Here is a 13465-nt window from a genome sequence, read left to right on the forward strand (position 1 = left end):
GGGCTGGGGATTGAACTCACACTGAAGTAGCTTCGGCTAGCTTGCAGTGCTGTGCCCAATGTGCCACCAAGGAGGTCCCGCCTTTTGGTTTTAAAGGCTACTGTGGAGTGTGTGGGCTGGGGCGGAGTGGTTAGTTATAGGAAAAGGGCATTAAAACAACACTACACTTACTGTTTTTGCTGGTATCAAGACTTTTATCTTGAGTAAATGTCTTTAAATGTTACATTAATTTGACATTTTTACTAATGCTTTTATGAAAGAAGACATTTTCAGAGGCCTGTCTGCATTCTAAAAGTTTTTCCCATAGATTTGTTTTAAGAATACTTTTTAAACATGGGATGTTAATTGTAATGTAAAATAATTGTAGTCATATAATAGTAATGTTTCCTGAAACTAATAACGTGGGGGGACTTCATGAAAAAGGGAGGTGCTTATTATTTTTAATCCAAATTATGGAATATTTAAATACATTTACAATACATTTCCAATAATATGGCTATAAGTTTATTTGATATAAATTATTTTATCATCCAAAGATAGTTACTTGAAATAAAATACAAGTTGTATTACAGATGGGATTTTCTTTAGAAGTTTAAGATGCTTAGGAAGTTGTACTAAACAATAAAGTAAGAAGAGCTTACTGGTCTTAGAATTTATTTTTCTCTTTTATTTTGCTTTTTCAGGTATACAGAGCTAATGGGCCAGATGGAGCTATTGGCAGAGGCCAGAGAATTCACCTGCAGTTATGGGACACAGCGGGGCAGGAGAGGTATGAGAGCCTCAGTTTTGTAGTTTTTACTGAAAGGAAGGGGAAAAAATAACAACTATACTTTTCACACAGTGACCTGCGCAGGAAAATTTCAACTGATTAGTTGATTACACCTAGATAAGATATGCTGCCAAATTAGCAAGAAATTTATCATTTGAGACATGATAATAGAAACTTTATTTCATACAAGTCAAAAAAATTAATCCTTCTCAAAATGGACACTTTGCCTTCTTTTTTCCCTTTTCTTTTGGCTTGTGTACTTTTCTGTGTTCTTTTCCTATATTTACACATTAACAAAGGAAGCTATGGATATGCATATTATTCTTACTAGGTTGTTGAAATCCAGTGGAAAATCTGGTTAGAATTAACTCATATGGTCAGGAATTGCTTGACCAAAATAAGTCACATGAAATCTTGGTATGTTTGCTTTTAATTATCTATAGCTTCTATTTTCTTTCAGTTCTTTGAAGGGCTTTATTAACCTTTTATTATGGAAAACTTAGAGCATATATAAAAATAGAAAGTGTGATACAATGAGTTCATGCATTCATTTCCCTGTGTCAGTAGTTACCAAGTGGTGGTCTTATTTTTATATTTATGCCTTACTACTACTCACACTACCCTCAAAATTATTTCAAAGCAAATTCCAGACATCAGATTATTTCAATGATAACTATTTTGGTATGTACCTCTGATAGATACTCTTAAATGTAAGAAGTGTTTAAGAAAACCTGATGTAGCAGACTAGATGACATGGAGAGAGCTATTTTCTTGCACTTTGATAATTGTTGGAACCTTAAAGGTCTAGATATAGGTGCAAGTATTTCTTTCTAGATATCTATTATGTGTTATAAGATGCCAAATATAATTGATTTTATATGTAATTTTATACTGTTAAAAGTATCACTTCAAATAGCAAAACTCATGAAATCTTTTATAACTAGGAGGTACAATATGTATATACAATGAGAAATTATTAGAAGTGGCACATTATTAAACATCTAATTGGTTATTAACTATTGTGAGACTGAGGACATTGCTGGTAACTATACTTCAACAGTCGGTTAGGTAATTAGTCTGCTTTCACATTCCTAGGTTTCGCAGCTTGACAACAGCGTTCTTCAGAGATGCTATGGGGTTTCTTCTGCTTTTTGATCTGACAAATGAGCAAAGTTTTCTCAATGTGCGAAACTGGATAAGTAAGTGTTATTATTTCTTACCTCCTACTTCCTACTCCCCACAATAGCATGTCTCATAGTATACTTCGTTCTCTTATTTTGGAGACATTCCTAGTACCATTTAAAATGCTGTTTAAAGAAGGTTTTTAGGGTAGAGCTAAAGTGTAATTAAAATCTCTTCTTTTCCTAGTACTACTAACTGATTTGTGTGTACTTCCTGTACTCCAGGTAGAAGGCAGGGCTTTCCATGTCATCTCTTAATCAGCCTTTTTCTGCAGAAGAGACTGTTACTCTCATTTAACAGATGAAAAATTAGAGAAGTTCAGTCTCTAAATATATGTGTGACTGTTGTATACTATTATTTCTTTCATCATTCCTGATACTAAAGTGTAAATTATATAGACATAAATAACATTTTTATAATTTTTTAATTTTACATATGTTTCACATCATTCTTTGTTTTTATACAATGTATGCTTTGGTATACAATGTAATCTTTGGTATAATTCCTGTGAATTTCCCACCACTAATTCACCTGTGCACCATCACTATAGTCCTTTGTGCTCTTCCCACCCCTGTTTTGATCTTACTCCCTCCTCCCCCACCTTGCAGATTATCTCTAATTTATAATTGCCTGTTGGTTTTGGGTTTTACTTTAGAATAATTAATTTTTATCCCTGATCCCTTATTTGGAGCACCTACATTCCTCCTGTAAGTGATGCCATCCTTTTTCTTTCTGGCTTATTTCACTGAGCATGATCCCTTCCAGCATGATCCCTATCCATGTTTCTGTGAATGGTATGAGTTTTTCCTTTTTCATTGGTAAGTAATATTCTCTCTCTCTCTCTCTCTCTCTCTCTCTCTCTGTGTGTGTGTGTGTGTGTTTGTACATATATATACCACAACTTCTTGACCAAGTTATCTATTTTTGGGCATTTGGGTTGTTTCCACTATAGTGTACCTATTGTAAACAGTGCTGCAATAAACATAGAGGTACAGCTAGACTACTACCTCATATCATGCACAAAAACCAACTCAGAATGAATTAAAGAACTAAACATAAGACCCGAAATCATAAAATATATAGAAGAAAATATAGGTGAAACACTACATGACATACACCTCAGTAACATCTTCAAAGACAAATCACCGAAAGCAAAGATAGTGAAGGAAAAGATAAGTAGCTGTGACTAAATCAAATTAAAGAGCTTCAGTACAGCAAAAGAGACATTAACTAAAACAAGAGATCCCTGCTGATTGGGAGAAATTTTTTGTACACAATACAATGATAAGGGACTAATCACAAAGATATACAAAGAGCTGATGAACCTCAACAAAACAAAGAAAACAACCCAGTAAAAAAATGGGCACAATAGCTAAAAAAAGACACATTTCCAAAGAGGAATGCATATGAAAAAAAGTTCAACATTACTTGCAGTCAGGGAAATACAAATTAAAACCACAATGAGATACCATCATATATTAGTGAGAATGGCACTTACTAAAAAAAACTACGAACGACAAATTTTGACAAGGATATGGAGAAAAAGGAACTTTCCTACACTGCTGGTGGGAATGCAAACTAGTCTAACCACTATGGATAGCTTTGTGGACGTTCCTCAAACTGCTAAAAATGAACCTTCCATATGATCTAGCAATTCACTCCTATGGAGCTACGCAAATGACACAAAAACATAAATACCTCTTGAAGGCTTTAATGGATCTATCTCTAGTTCCAGATCTCCTCTGGGCTTAGAGGTCCCTCCTCTTCCCTCAGGGCCAAAACATTTGTCAGGAAGGTCCTGTCATGGAAAATTCTAGAACTGCATTAGCAAAAGTGGTTCCTAGCACAACTTATATATATCTTAATTTTTGCTCTTTGGAGAATTCCTGTTCTCTTGAATGATTGTTTACAAGCCATTTAAAATTCTGCTTGACCAGTTAGCAGTTTGCAGTGAACGTTTCCCACTGTTGGTTATATGATCTATTATGACCCTGGAGAATCTACTGGGGAAGGTTATAGTGCTAAATTGATAATATCCAAATCTTTAAAATGAAAATACATGTAAGAATATCTAGTGTTTAAAAATATTACTTGGTGTCTTGAGATTATGAAAGGGTAATTGGTTGTGATTCTAAAGATAGAAAATCTTAGTTTGAAAAATCTTTTTTTTAATTTAAAATAAATTATGTAGCACACTGTGGTTTTCAAAGTATTTTCATATGCTTTGAATGAGTTTCACAGCTGCCTTGTGAAGAGATTCATGTGGGCATGCATCCTCATTTTTGGAGGACGCTGAGCCTTAAAGAGATTTATTCAGGGACAAGGAATTTAGAGTTCAGTGCCTATTGTGCTCTTTTAAACTAAGCTGGTATCTAAGTATGGAAGAGCTGTTAAATACTTTCAAGAAGTAAATGTCATCATTATCACCATTTACAGATGGGGAAACTGAGGCACATATCACAGAGTAAATAAATGACAGAGTAGGGACTTAATCTCAGGCACACTGAATCCTGAGTTCATGTTCACAATCACAATGCTGGACATATAAATCATTAACAGGACACAAAGCCACTTTGGAGATGAAAGCATCTGAGAAATGTAAATGTAGCTGAGAAGCAAGATTTTAAAAAATGTTTTAATAATTTATATATATATATATATTTACATCATTGTTCTTTTCTATTTCTTTTTATATTGTTTGCTTTCTTCTTTCATGTGTGGTCCCCATAGAATTTCCAAGGTCCTAAAGGAAGGGTAGGGAGTCCCTGAAGGAAGGTTATGGTTGGTTATTCAAGGGATGTGGGGAAAGCAAGTTTAACAGCTTCCAGGAAAGAAAGAGCATGGCTTTTATTAAACTGGTACATAGTTTAGTCTTTCCTGAATAAGTCACTTTCCCCAGTTGCCCCATGAAAAAAAGGTCAGTGTCTTGAAATTCTACACAGAATATCAGGTCTTTACACATGCTTATTACATTCTTGTCAACATGACTGTCACTTGCTAAACTAGAATGAACATGACTTCAGTATGAGGAACTGAAATGTCAATACTGTTCTGCTTAACCATGATAAAAAGTAGGCCATAAACTTTGGGGTATGTCATATTGTGCACATTCAGACTGCATTAATTTTGTTATGGGATGTGATGTTTAAGAAATAAAAGTTTATTTTCCTTCTTTGGGAGATAAAACCACTCATTTTAGTGAAACTTGTTTGATTTAGTCACATTTTCAAACTTTTATTTAATATTTTTAGCTGAGATGATTTTAGGATATCCCCATCAGATATAATTTAATTTCTTTTTAAACCTACACCTATTTGTGGGTTTTCAGTGAAGAGAAAAAAGTGGTGGAAAAGGAATTGTAGTCTGCTATTTCTTCTTAGTTCTGGTGACAGAATCCTATGCTATTTTGGATTTATTTCATTTAATCCTATATCTTACCTTAAATGAGTTGATTCTGAAGATAATAGAAAAAGATGAAAAAATTTTGGTAGAAATAGGCTAGTTTATAAAAAGACAATTTTTGTAAAATGACATTTCTGTGTAGTGAGAACATATGAAAGATAGAGCTTTAAACCAAAAACAAGTGTTGACAAGTATAGAGAAAAAGAATCTGTGTACATTATTGGTGGAATGTAGACTGGTCTATCTAGCCTACATGGAGAATAGTATGGAGATTCTCAGTGGGTCTAACAATGATCCACTCATAGATAACTACCTGAAATATGCAAAAACACTAATCTGAAGGGACATATGTGCACTTGTGTTCATTGCAGCACTGTTTACAATAGCAAGGGTATGAAACAACCTAAGTGATAAATAGATTTGGAAGATATGATGTGTGTATGTGTGTGTGTGAACATAAACCTCTTAACCCCATATAGAGTGTTATAAGCCAGCACTCTTTCACTAAAGATAATTCGAAAAAATAATCACAGTATTGGAAAAATAAAAACAGCTTTATGATTGGAAATTCTCCAAAATGTTTTACTGCCACATGGTGTGTATGTGTGTGAGTAGTGGGTATACAGGCACACATGGCATTTTAGAGGATTAGAGAATTCTTCCCTTAATTGTAATATAAATAAGCTGGGGTAGGTGTTTAAGCATAGGAGTATTTTTACATTTCTGCCCCACTCATTCAGTTTTACAGATTGGATTATTGATGATTTGAAAGGATTAAGACAGTTCCTCATATCTGTGTATCCATGTATAGTTTTCAAAGCACTATTAAGTGATCACAAATTCACATTTTTATCTATAATAGATTTCTTATCTTCTTAATAGGTCAGCTACAGATGCACGCATATTGTGAAAACCCAGACATAGTGTTATGTGGAAATAAGAGTGATTTGGAAGACCAGAGAGTAGTGAAGGAAGAGGAAGCCAGAGGACTTGCTGAGAAATATGGGTGAGTACTTTTGTGGAGAACTATAATGAAAATACTTCCAGCACAAACATTTGCACATCAATGGATAATGCAAAAGAAAAAAAGCAAAAAATTAATGCACTTATATATAGCCTCTGCTTTTAAATATTATATTATAGTAGAAATCATAGAAAAAGCTCTTGGAAAGAGCCTTCATTTAATACTTGTCTCATTTTTTTTAAAAAGATTTATTTATTCATACAGAACTGGGGTACAGGCCAGAGATGCGGAGGTTGAGAGGATTCACCAGAGTTACAGTGGGGAGCAGAACAGGCAGATCGACGAAGTACACTGCTGAGGGGAGCAGCGGGCGGGTCAGGAGAGGTCTGCAGCGCCATATGGATCACCTCTGGGGCAGGTGGGGATCGAACTCATGTGGAAGTGGCTTTAGCTTCTTAGTGTTGTGCTTTAACCCGCTGCGCCACCAGGGAGGGCCCGGGATGACAGCTTTTAATATCTACTCTTTGCAACTTTCAAATATGCAATTCAATATTATTAAATGTAGCCACCATGCCTATTCTTTACTTTTCTTCTGCATCTATATTGAGAACTCAAATATGTTAATTACCCTTACTATAAATTGGCCGGGCAGCAAGTGGGGCTGAGAAGGAAAGGGAGAAATGGTATGATATGGGGTAGCATGTAAAGGCTATTACAGTTACGGACCTTGTTTATTAGTCAAAATCCAAGAAGACCAGAGGAGGTCCTTTCCACTGCTTTGTTTTTCCTTGGACTAAATGGAGGTTTAGGAGGAATTCAGGAAAAGAGTGGAAGGAAGGTTGACCAGGTGGAACGAAATCAGAGTCTTAGAGAGTTTTGACGATCAGGCAGAGTCAGCCTGATCTCTTGGGAGATAGGGAGTTACTGAAAGCCTTTGAACATGGGAGTAATGTTATGATTCCTTTTCCAATTCAGTACAGCAGTTGTAGCTGGGGTGAAAAGGAGAAAGACCAGAGACAGTGAAATTTCAGGAGTTTGTGAGGTAGGTAGGGACTAGGCTTATGAAAAGTGAAAAGTAAATCAGAGAAAATTAGGGGATCAGAAAAAGATTTTAGAATTTTTCACAATTCTAGTTCACAGGCTGAATTCCTATCAACTATATTGGTTACTATCAATTATATTGGTAAGAGGGCAAGGATTTGCAAGAATTTGTAGTAGGATGAGGAGATTTTCACTCTAAGGTAGGTGACATTGATCCATTTTAGTAATATCTGGTGAACTTTTTACAAATACATCTGGGCCTCACTTCTGAGCTTCTGATGTAATTGCTCAGTAGTAGTTTGGCAAGCAGGGTTCAGTGAAGAAACATATATAAAGAGATTTGTAACATGGATTTGACCTTGTGCAGTGTGGGAGTTGGTTAAGCAGTCTCTGATAATGAAGCTTGAGTCCAGAGGACAGGCAACCAAGAAGGGAAGATGGATTTAAATTTAAGTTGGGGAGAGCAGGAACCGTAATAGTGTACTGAAACTGGTATCACTTCTCGTTGCCTCTGACCTGGATGGTGTGGGTGGCCTACAGAGGACAGGGCCCTTCACAACCAACCCAAACACATACAGCTACCTGGGAGTCAGAGAGGCTGGATGAGCACTGAAGAAAAGGTGGGATTGGGGCAGGTCTGCTTGTTGGCTTATGACAAATGAACCAGCCTATAAGTGACAATGTGTAAGAACTAGAAAATGACTACTGCTTCACTTCCACCCTCCAAATCTCTCTCCAGCTCTTTTGGTCAGACTCAAGAGGGAATTCTGGGAAATGTTCAACCAAAACAGTATGGGTGAGGTCCTGGACATTGGTATTTTTTAAAATTCTGCATGGAGTTTTCATGTATAGTAAATGAAACACTGAGGTGATTTTGAAGTGGATAGAGGCTGATAAAGCCTTGTAGGTGATTCTTCTATGTGCCCTACATCCTCAGTGATGTAGTGGGAAAGAAAGGGTGCAAAAACATTCAAATGTTGAACTGGGAGCTGTGTGGCAAGGGGATATGGTGAAAGTAAGTGATGAAGTAATGGAAACCATGAACCACTTGACCATGTTTTTGAGAAGTATGCTAGTAAAGGCAAAAAAAAAAGTCAATTCAGGGAATGTTATATCAAATAAGTATATTCTCAAGTATAAGTGGGAGAGTCAGGATTTACTTCTTCCCTCCTCTGGCCATATGAGCACTTTGCTTATTTCCTCTGTTCTAGTTCTTAGGATTCTACATCCTGCCTGGTATCAGAGTTCCATGTTGTTTTCTGTTAATATGGGAAACTGGGGACCCAGGGGTTGTCTTTCTTTTGTGTCCTGCTCACAGTAGCTGGAGAGTGGATTTTACTCTAAAATTTATGAATCAAGTTAAAATTAGTAGAGAAGAGATTAGTAAGTAAAGTAATTGAAACGGTTGGAAAAGAGTTCATAAGTTGTTCTCTAAAATAAACAGACATTTGGGGAAAGAAATTTTTCTGTCTCAGAAAAACTTTGCAAACTTAGTGAAGAAAATTGTCACACAAATATTGATATGCTGGGACAAGTAAATCTGAGAATGAGGATTTCATTTTGGCAGTACACAAAAGCAAAAAGGGTAAATTAGGAGCATAATGGTAACTATCAGCATATTTATTACTGATCGACTTAAGAGTCCATGTACCCCTAATTCCCTGTACTTTTTTTTTGGGGGGCCATGAAAAGTGATTAATTTGTAACATGGAGCTCTTAGGTTACTTCCTACCCAACATTAATTTAGTTGATAAACAAACCAAGGTTTTCTAGGACAAGTGTAAAATACTGTTTTCTATGCTGTTGATTCATACTTTCGGTAAGGGTAGAAAAACGAGCAAAAAAAAAAAAAAAGGCTTGTTTACACTTGTATTTCTGCCAGCCTATTGCAGTTCATTCTGTTGCTGAGCTACTTTTTATTATACCTACAAACTTATGACAGGTATAGAAGAGAAAGTGGAATGCAGCATTAGCAGCATTCTTACTTTTTTTTTTTAAAAGATTTATTTATTTGTGCATGTAGAACTGGGGTACAGGCCAGAGGTGTAGGGGTGGTGAGAGGATTCACCAGAGACAGAGTGGGGAGCAGAACAGGCTGACTGACAGAGTACACTGCTGAGGGGAGGAGAGGGTGGGCCAGAAGAGGTCCGCCACACCATGTGGGTCACTTCCTGGTCACATATCAGTCATGCTGAAGTGGCTTTAGCTTCTTAGTGCTGTGCTTTTAACCCTCTGCGCCACCTGGGAGGACCCAGCATTCTTACTTTTAGTGATGATGTTGGGTCTCAAACTTTAGTGAGCCTCAGAGTCACCTGAATGCTGAGTTCCACAGTTTCAGATTCAGTACATCTCCCAAATTTAATGTCTGATTCTCTGATGTTGCTGATGGTTGAGGACAGCACTTTGAGAAACATTGATATAATGCCAAGTTACCAGGTGTGCCTGCAACTGGATAGTTTCCTTGACAGTATAGTTGGACAAAATATTTTCTATGCAGACTGTGAAGCATTTGTCTACTTATGCCATGAAAAGGTGTGGGAAATTAACTCAATGGCATACCACTGGGAAATCCATGCTAAAGAGTAGGGAATACTTTAAAAACAAAACAAAACCAGTTCATTATATCTGTTGTAACAGACCCTAGGCAGGGTCTGGGGATTTGTCTTGAAGGAATGCCAACAGTGGGTAGGCAGTAAAGAACTTCACTCTGTGAGTAAAAATACCATGCCTATATGCTCTGTCCCACTATGCTTTTTTCATGGAAGGTAACTGGTGGTCTTTAAGCCTTTTATTCTTGATTCAGAGAGGAAACAGAGAAAATTATGACTATGATAAATGTACACATTTCAAGGGGGGGCTATGTAAAATGGGCAGCAAATTTAAGATGACTTTTCCTTATTGTGGGCTGCTGACTATTGCTAAAGGAAGGTGCTCAAAGGTTTCTGGATGAAGGATCAGTTAAAAACATTCATTTATAACATTATAAATACAAGTACAGACGATTTCTGGAATTTCAAGTAGTTTAGCTTAGCAGTATGCTCAGTGTCTTATCTACTCTGAACTGGATGAATAGCTTAATTTCTAATCCTTGGTTCTTTGCTAACTTAATGGCATCTTTCCTTTATTCACAAACTGAATCGATGATTTGTCATTGTACATTTTTTAGAAACCACACACATTAAGCCACAACTTATATACACAAGACTGTTTTCCAGAGTCTTAGACAACTAAGGATATCTCGATTTCTTTCAATTTTTGTTTCAGATCTTGATTTCATTTGGCACAATCTACCCGGTGAACTGTCTTTTTCCAGTAAAGGCATGTTCATTAGCATGCAGCAATCTCAAAAGTAGGGAGGCTCATTTCTTTCTGTAGTGAGAAATATTTCCATAATGTCTGGATCCACATGTGACCCAAATAACTAGAGCCACTTAGTAGAATCATTACATACTCTTGCTTTCATTGCTGGCATCTTCAAACTGGAAACTAGAATCGTCTAATTTTGTATAAATAATAGAAAAGAAACCAGTTGGATGTGGATTTTGACTTACTGCATGAGTTGGATATTTTGATAAAAAAAAAGCAATTGATAATACCCCCTCATTGATTGAAACTGCTTATCATTCTGCTCATTTTATTTTAAAGTTTGTGACCTATTTTTAAAAAGGACACTAAAGTTAGTGTCCTGCATATATTACCAAGGCCTGTAAGGGGTTATTTACAGACTGCTATCACTATTAGCAGCACAGGATTTTCCCCAAAAGTTTTTCTCCTGGTAATGCTACGTTAGCACCATCATGTGGACAGAAGGAACAATGCCACGCTTTCTGTGGTTAAAAGGGAACAATTAATCCTTTTGAATTTTAGTTAAGATTACTAAATTTTTACCTAAATTTTAGAAGCAGAATATAATATTTTAGGGAATAAAAACCCCATTAGAGGGCCCTCCCTGGTGGCGCAGCGGGTTAAAGCATAGCACTAAGAAGCTTAAGCCACTTCTGCATGAGTTTGATTCCCGCCTGTCCTGGAGGAGATCCACATGGCGTGGCAGACCTCTCCTGACCCGCCCGCTGCTCCCCTCAGCAGTGTGCTTTGTCCATCTGCCTGTTCTGCTCCCGGCTCTGTTTCTGGTGAATCCTCTCACCCTCTGCATCTCTGGCCTGTATCCCAGTTCTATATGAATAAAAATATATATATAAAGCCCCATTAGATTAACATTCATTGAATACTTGCTGGTTTTCAGGCTTGGAGATATACATATATACATACATACATACATACATATATATATATGTATATGTATATGTATATACACACACACACACACACACACACACACATATATAATATCATATGCTCCTTACCAGGACCTTATGAATCAGTTATACCCTCTACAGATGTGGAGACATGCTCAAATAAAAAAGACAAATGCATTTTAAAAGTGAGCAGCTAGAAGATTTTGGCATAAAGATGCTACTAACCCCAGCCACTAGATTTCACAGTACCTTTAGACAAGCTGAGTAATCAAATTGCACATGTAAGCACAAGGCACTTTTATGTTTCTGGGGCATCATTTATTATGCCAAGGAAAATATTAATTTAGGGTCTTCTATGTGGATGCCATCCAGCTCACTTTTCTTCTGGCAACTCAAAGAACTGAGTATGGAGTGGGATGAACTCTAATGTTCATTTATTCTTTTAGAAACAAAAAACACATTACCCTGATTGTGCAGAAACATCTTAAGAATTGGCCTAAAAGTTTTTAAGTTTTTAAAAATCTGGTTTCTTGTCATTTGACCTGAAAGTTCACAAATGGCCTGCCGAAGCATAGGTAGAGGCTAATAGTTTGCCAGGTTTATGTGGTTAGAAGTTGTTCTAAGATTTGAATCCATTGTTCAGTTTAATATAATGTTTGGTTTCTCCTCTCCGGTGAAGTCCCCATAAAATTCCCACCATCGACTTACCTATGGATTACCACCATGGTCTCTTACACTCTTCCTGCCCATTTTGATAACTCTCCTTCCTCCTCTCCTGCTGAATGTCTTGGACTTACAGTTTGTCTGCTAGGTTTGCCTTTTTTTTTTCCTGATCCCTTGTTCGGGTCCCCTATATCCCTCCTATAGTGAAACGACCTGATATTTGTGTTCTATTTCATTGAGCATAATCACTTCTAGTGCCACCTATGTTGCTGCGAATGACACGAGTTTATCATTTTTGATTACTATATGGTATTCCATTGTGTACTACATCTTCTTGACCCAATCATCTGTTTTTAGACATTTGGGTTGTTTCCCTATCTTAGCTATTATAAATAGTGCAGGTATCCTTTTGAATTAATGTTTTTGTGTCCTTTGGGTATATCCTTAGAAGTGGAATTGCTGGGTCATATGGTTGCTGCATTTTTATAGTAATTTAAGTGTCCTCTACACAGCTTTCCACAGTGGTTGGACTAGTTTGCATTCCTACCAGCAGTGTAAGAGAGTTCTTTTTCTAGGCATCCTTGCCAACATTTGTTGTTACTAGTTTTTTAAATATGTGCCATTCTCACAGGAGTGAGGTGGTATCTCATTGTGGTTTTGATTTGCATTTCCCTGGTTACAAGTAATGTTGGACATTTTTCATATGCCTGTTGGCCATTTGCATTTCTTCTTTGGGGAAATGTCTTTTTAGATCTTTTGCCGAGTTTTTGACTAGCTTGTTTGCTTTGTTTTTGTTGAATTGCATGAGCTCTTTGTAGATCTTTAAAATAAGTCTCTTATCAATTATACAGATTGTGAATTTTTTCTTTCAATCAGTTGGTTGTCTCTTTGTTTTAGTTATTGTTTCTTTTAACTATCATCCAAAATACTCTGTGCATAGGTTTTATAGTTTTAAAAAGTACTTTCAACTATTTTTTTAAATTTACACCTCATAATTGACTGAGGTAATTTTTAATTTCTGAGAGGGAAGAAACTGGAAAGAAGAAACATAAATATTCAATTGAGCAGTTCAATGAGGTTGAAGACTCTAGAGTTAGATTTTTTTTTAAAGATTTATTTATTTGTGCATACAGAACTGGGGTACAGGCCAGAGGCTCAGGGGCGGCGAGAGGCTTCACCAGAGACAGA

General features: G+C 36.5%; 1 protein-coding gene across 4 annotated transcripts in view; it reads left to right on the forward strand.

Moving 5' to 3' along the window:
• The window catches only part of RAB27A (RAB27A, member RAS oncogene family), a 68744-nt gene that overhangs the window by 47719 nt on the left and 7560 nt on the right, over nt 1–13465 (forward strand). For all 4 annotated transcript variants that reach the window (XM_012728489.1, XM_012728491.1, XM_012728490.1 and 1 more), the window contains 3 exons: nt 684–769; nt 1865–1968; nt 6236–6359. In XM_012728489.1, coding sequence (XP_012583943.1) covers nt 684–769; nt 1865–1968; nt 6236–6359 — 314 coding nt within the window. The remainder of the gene's footprint in view (nt 1–683; nt 770–1864; nt 1969–6235; nt 6360–13465) is intronic.

This window comes from Condylura cristata, unplaced genomic scaffold (assembly GCF_000260355.1).
Source record: "Condylura cristata isolate star-nosed mole 26May11 unplaced genomic scaffold, ConCri1.0 scaffold00023, whole genome shotgun sequence".
NCBI lineage: Eukaryota > Metazoa > Chordata > Mammalia > Eulipotyphla > Talpidae > Condylura > Condylura cristata.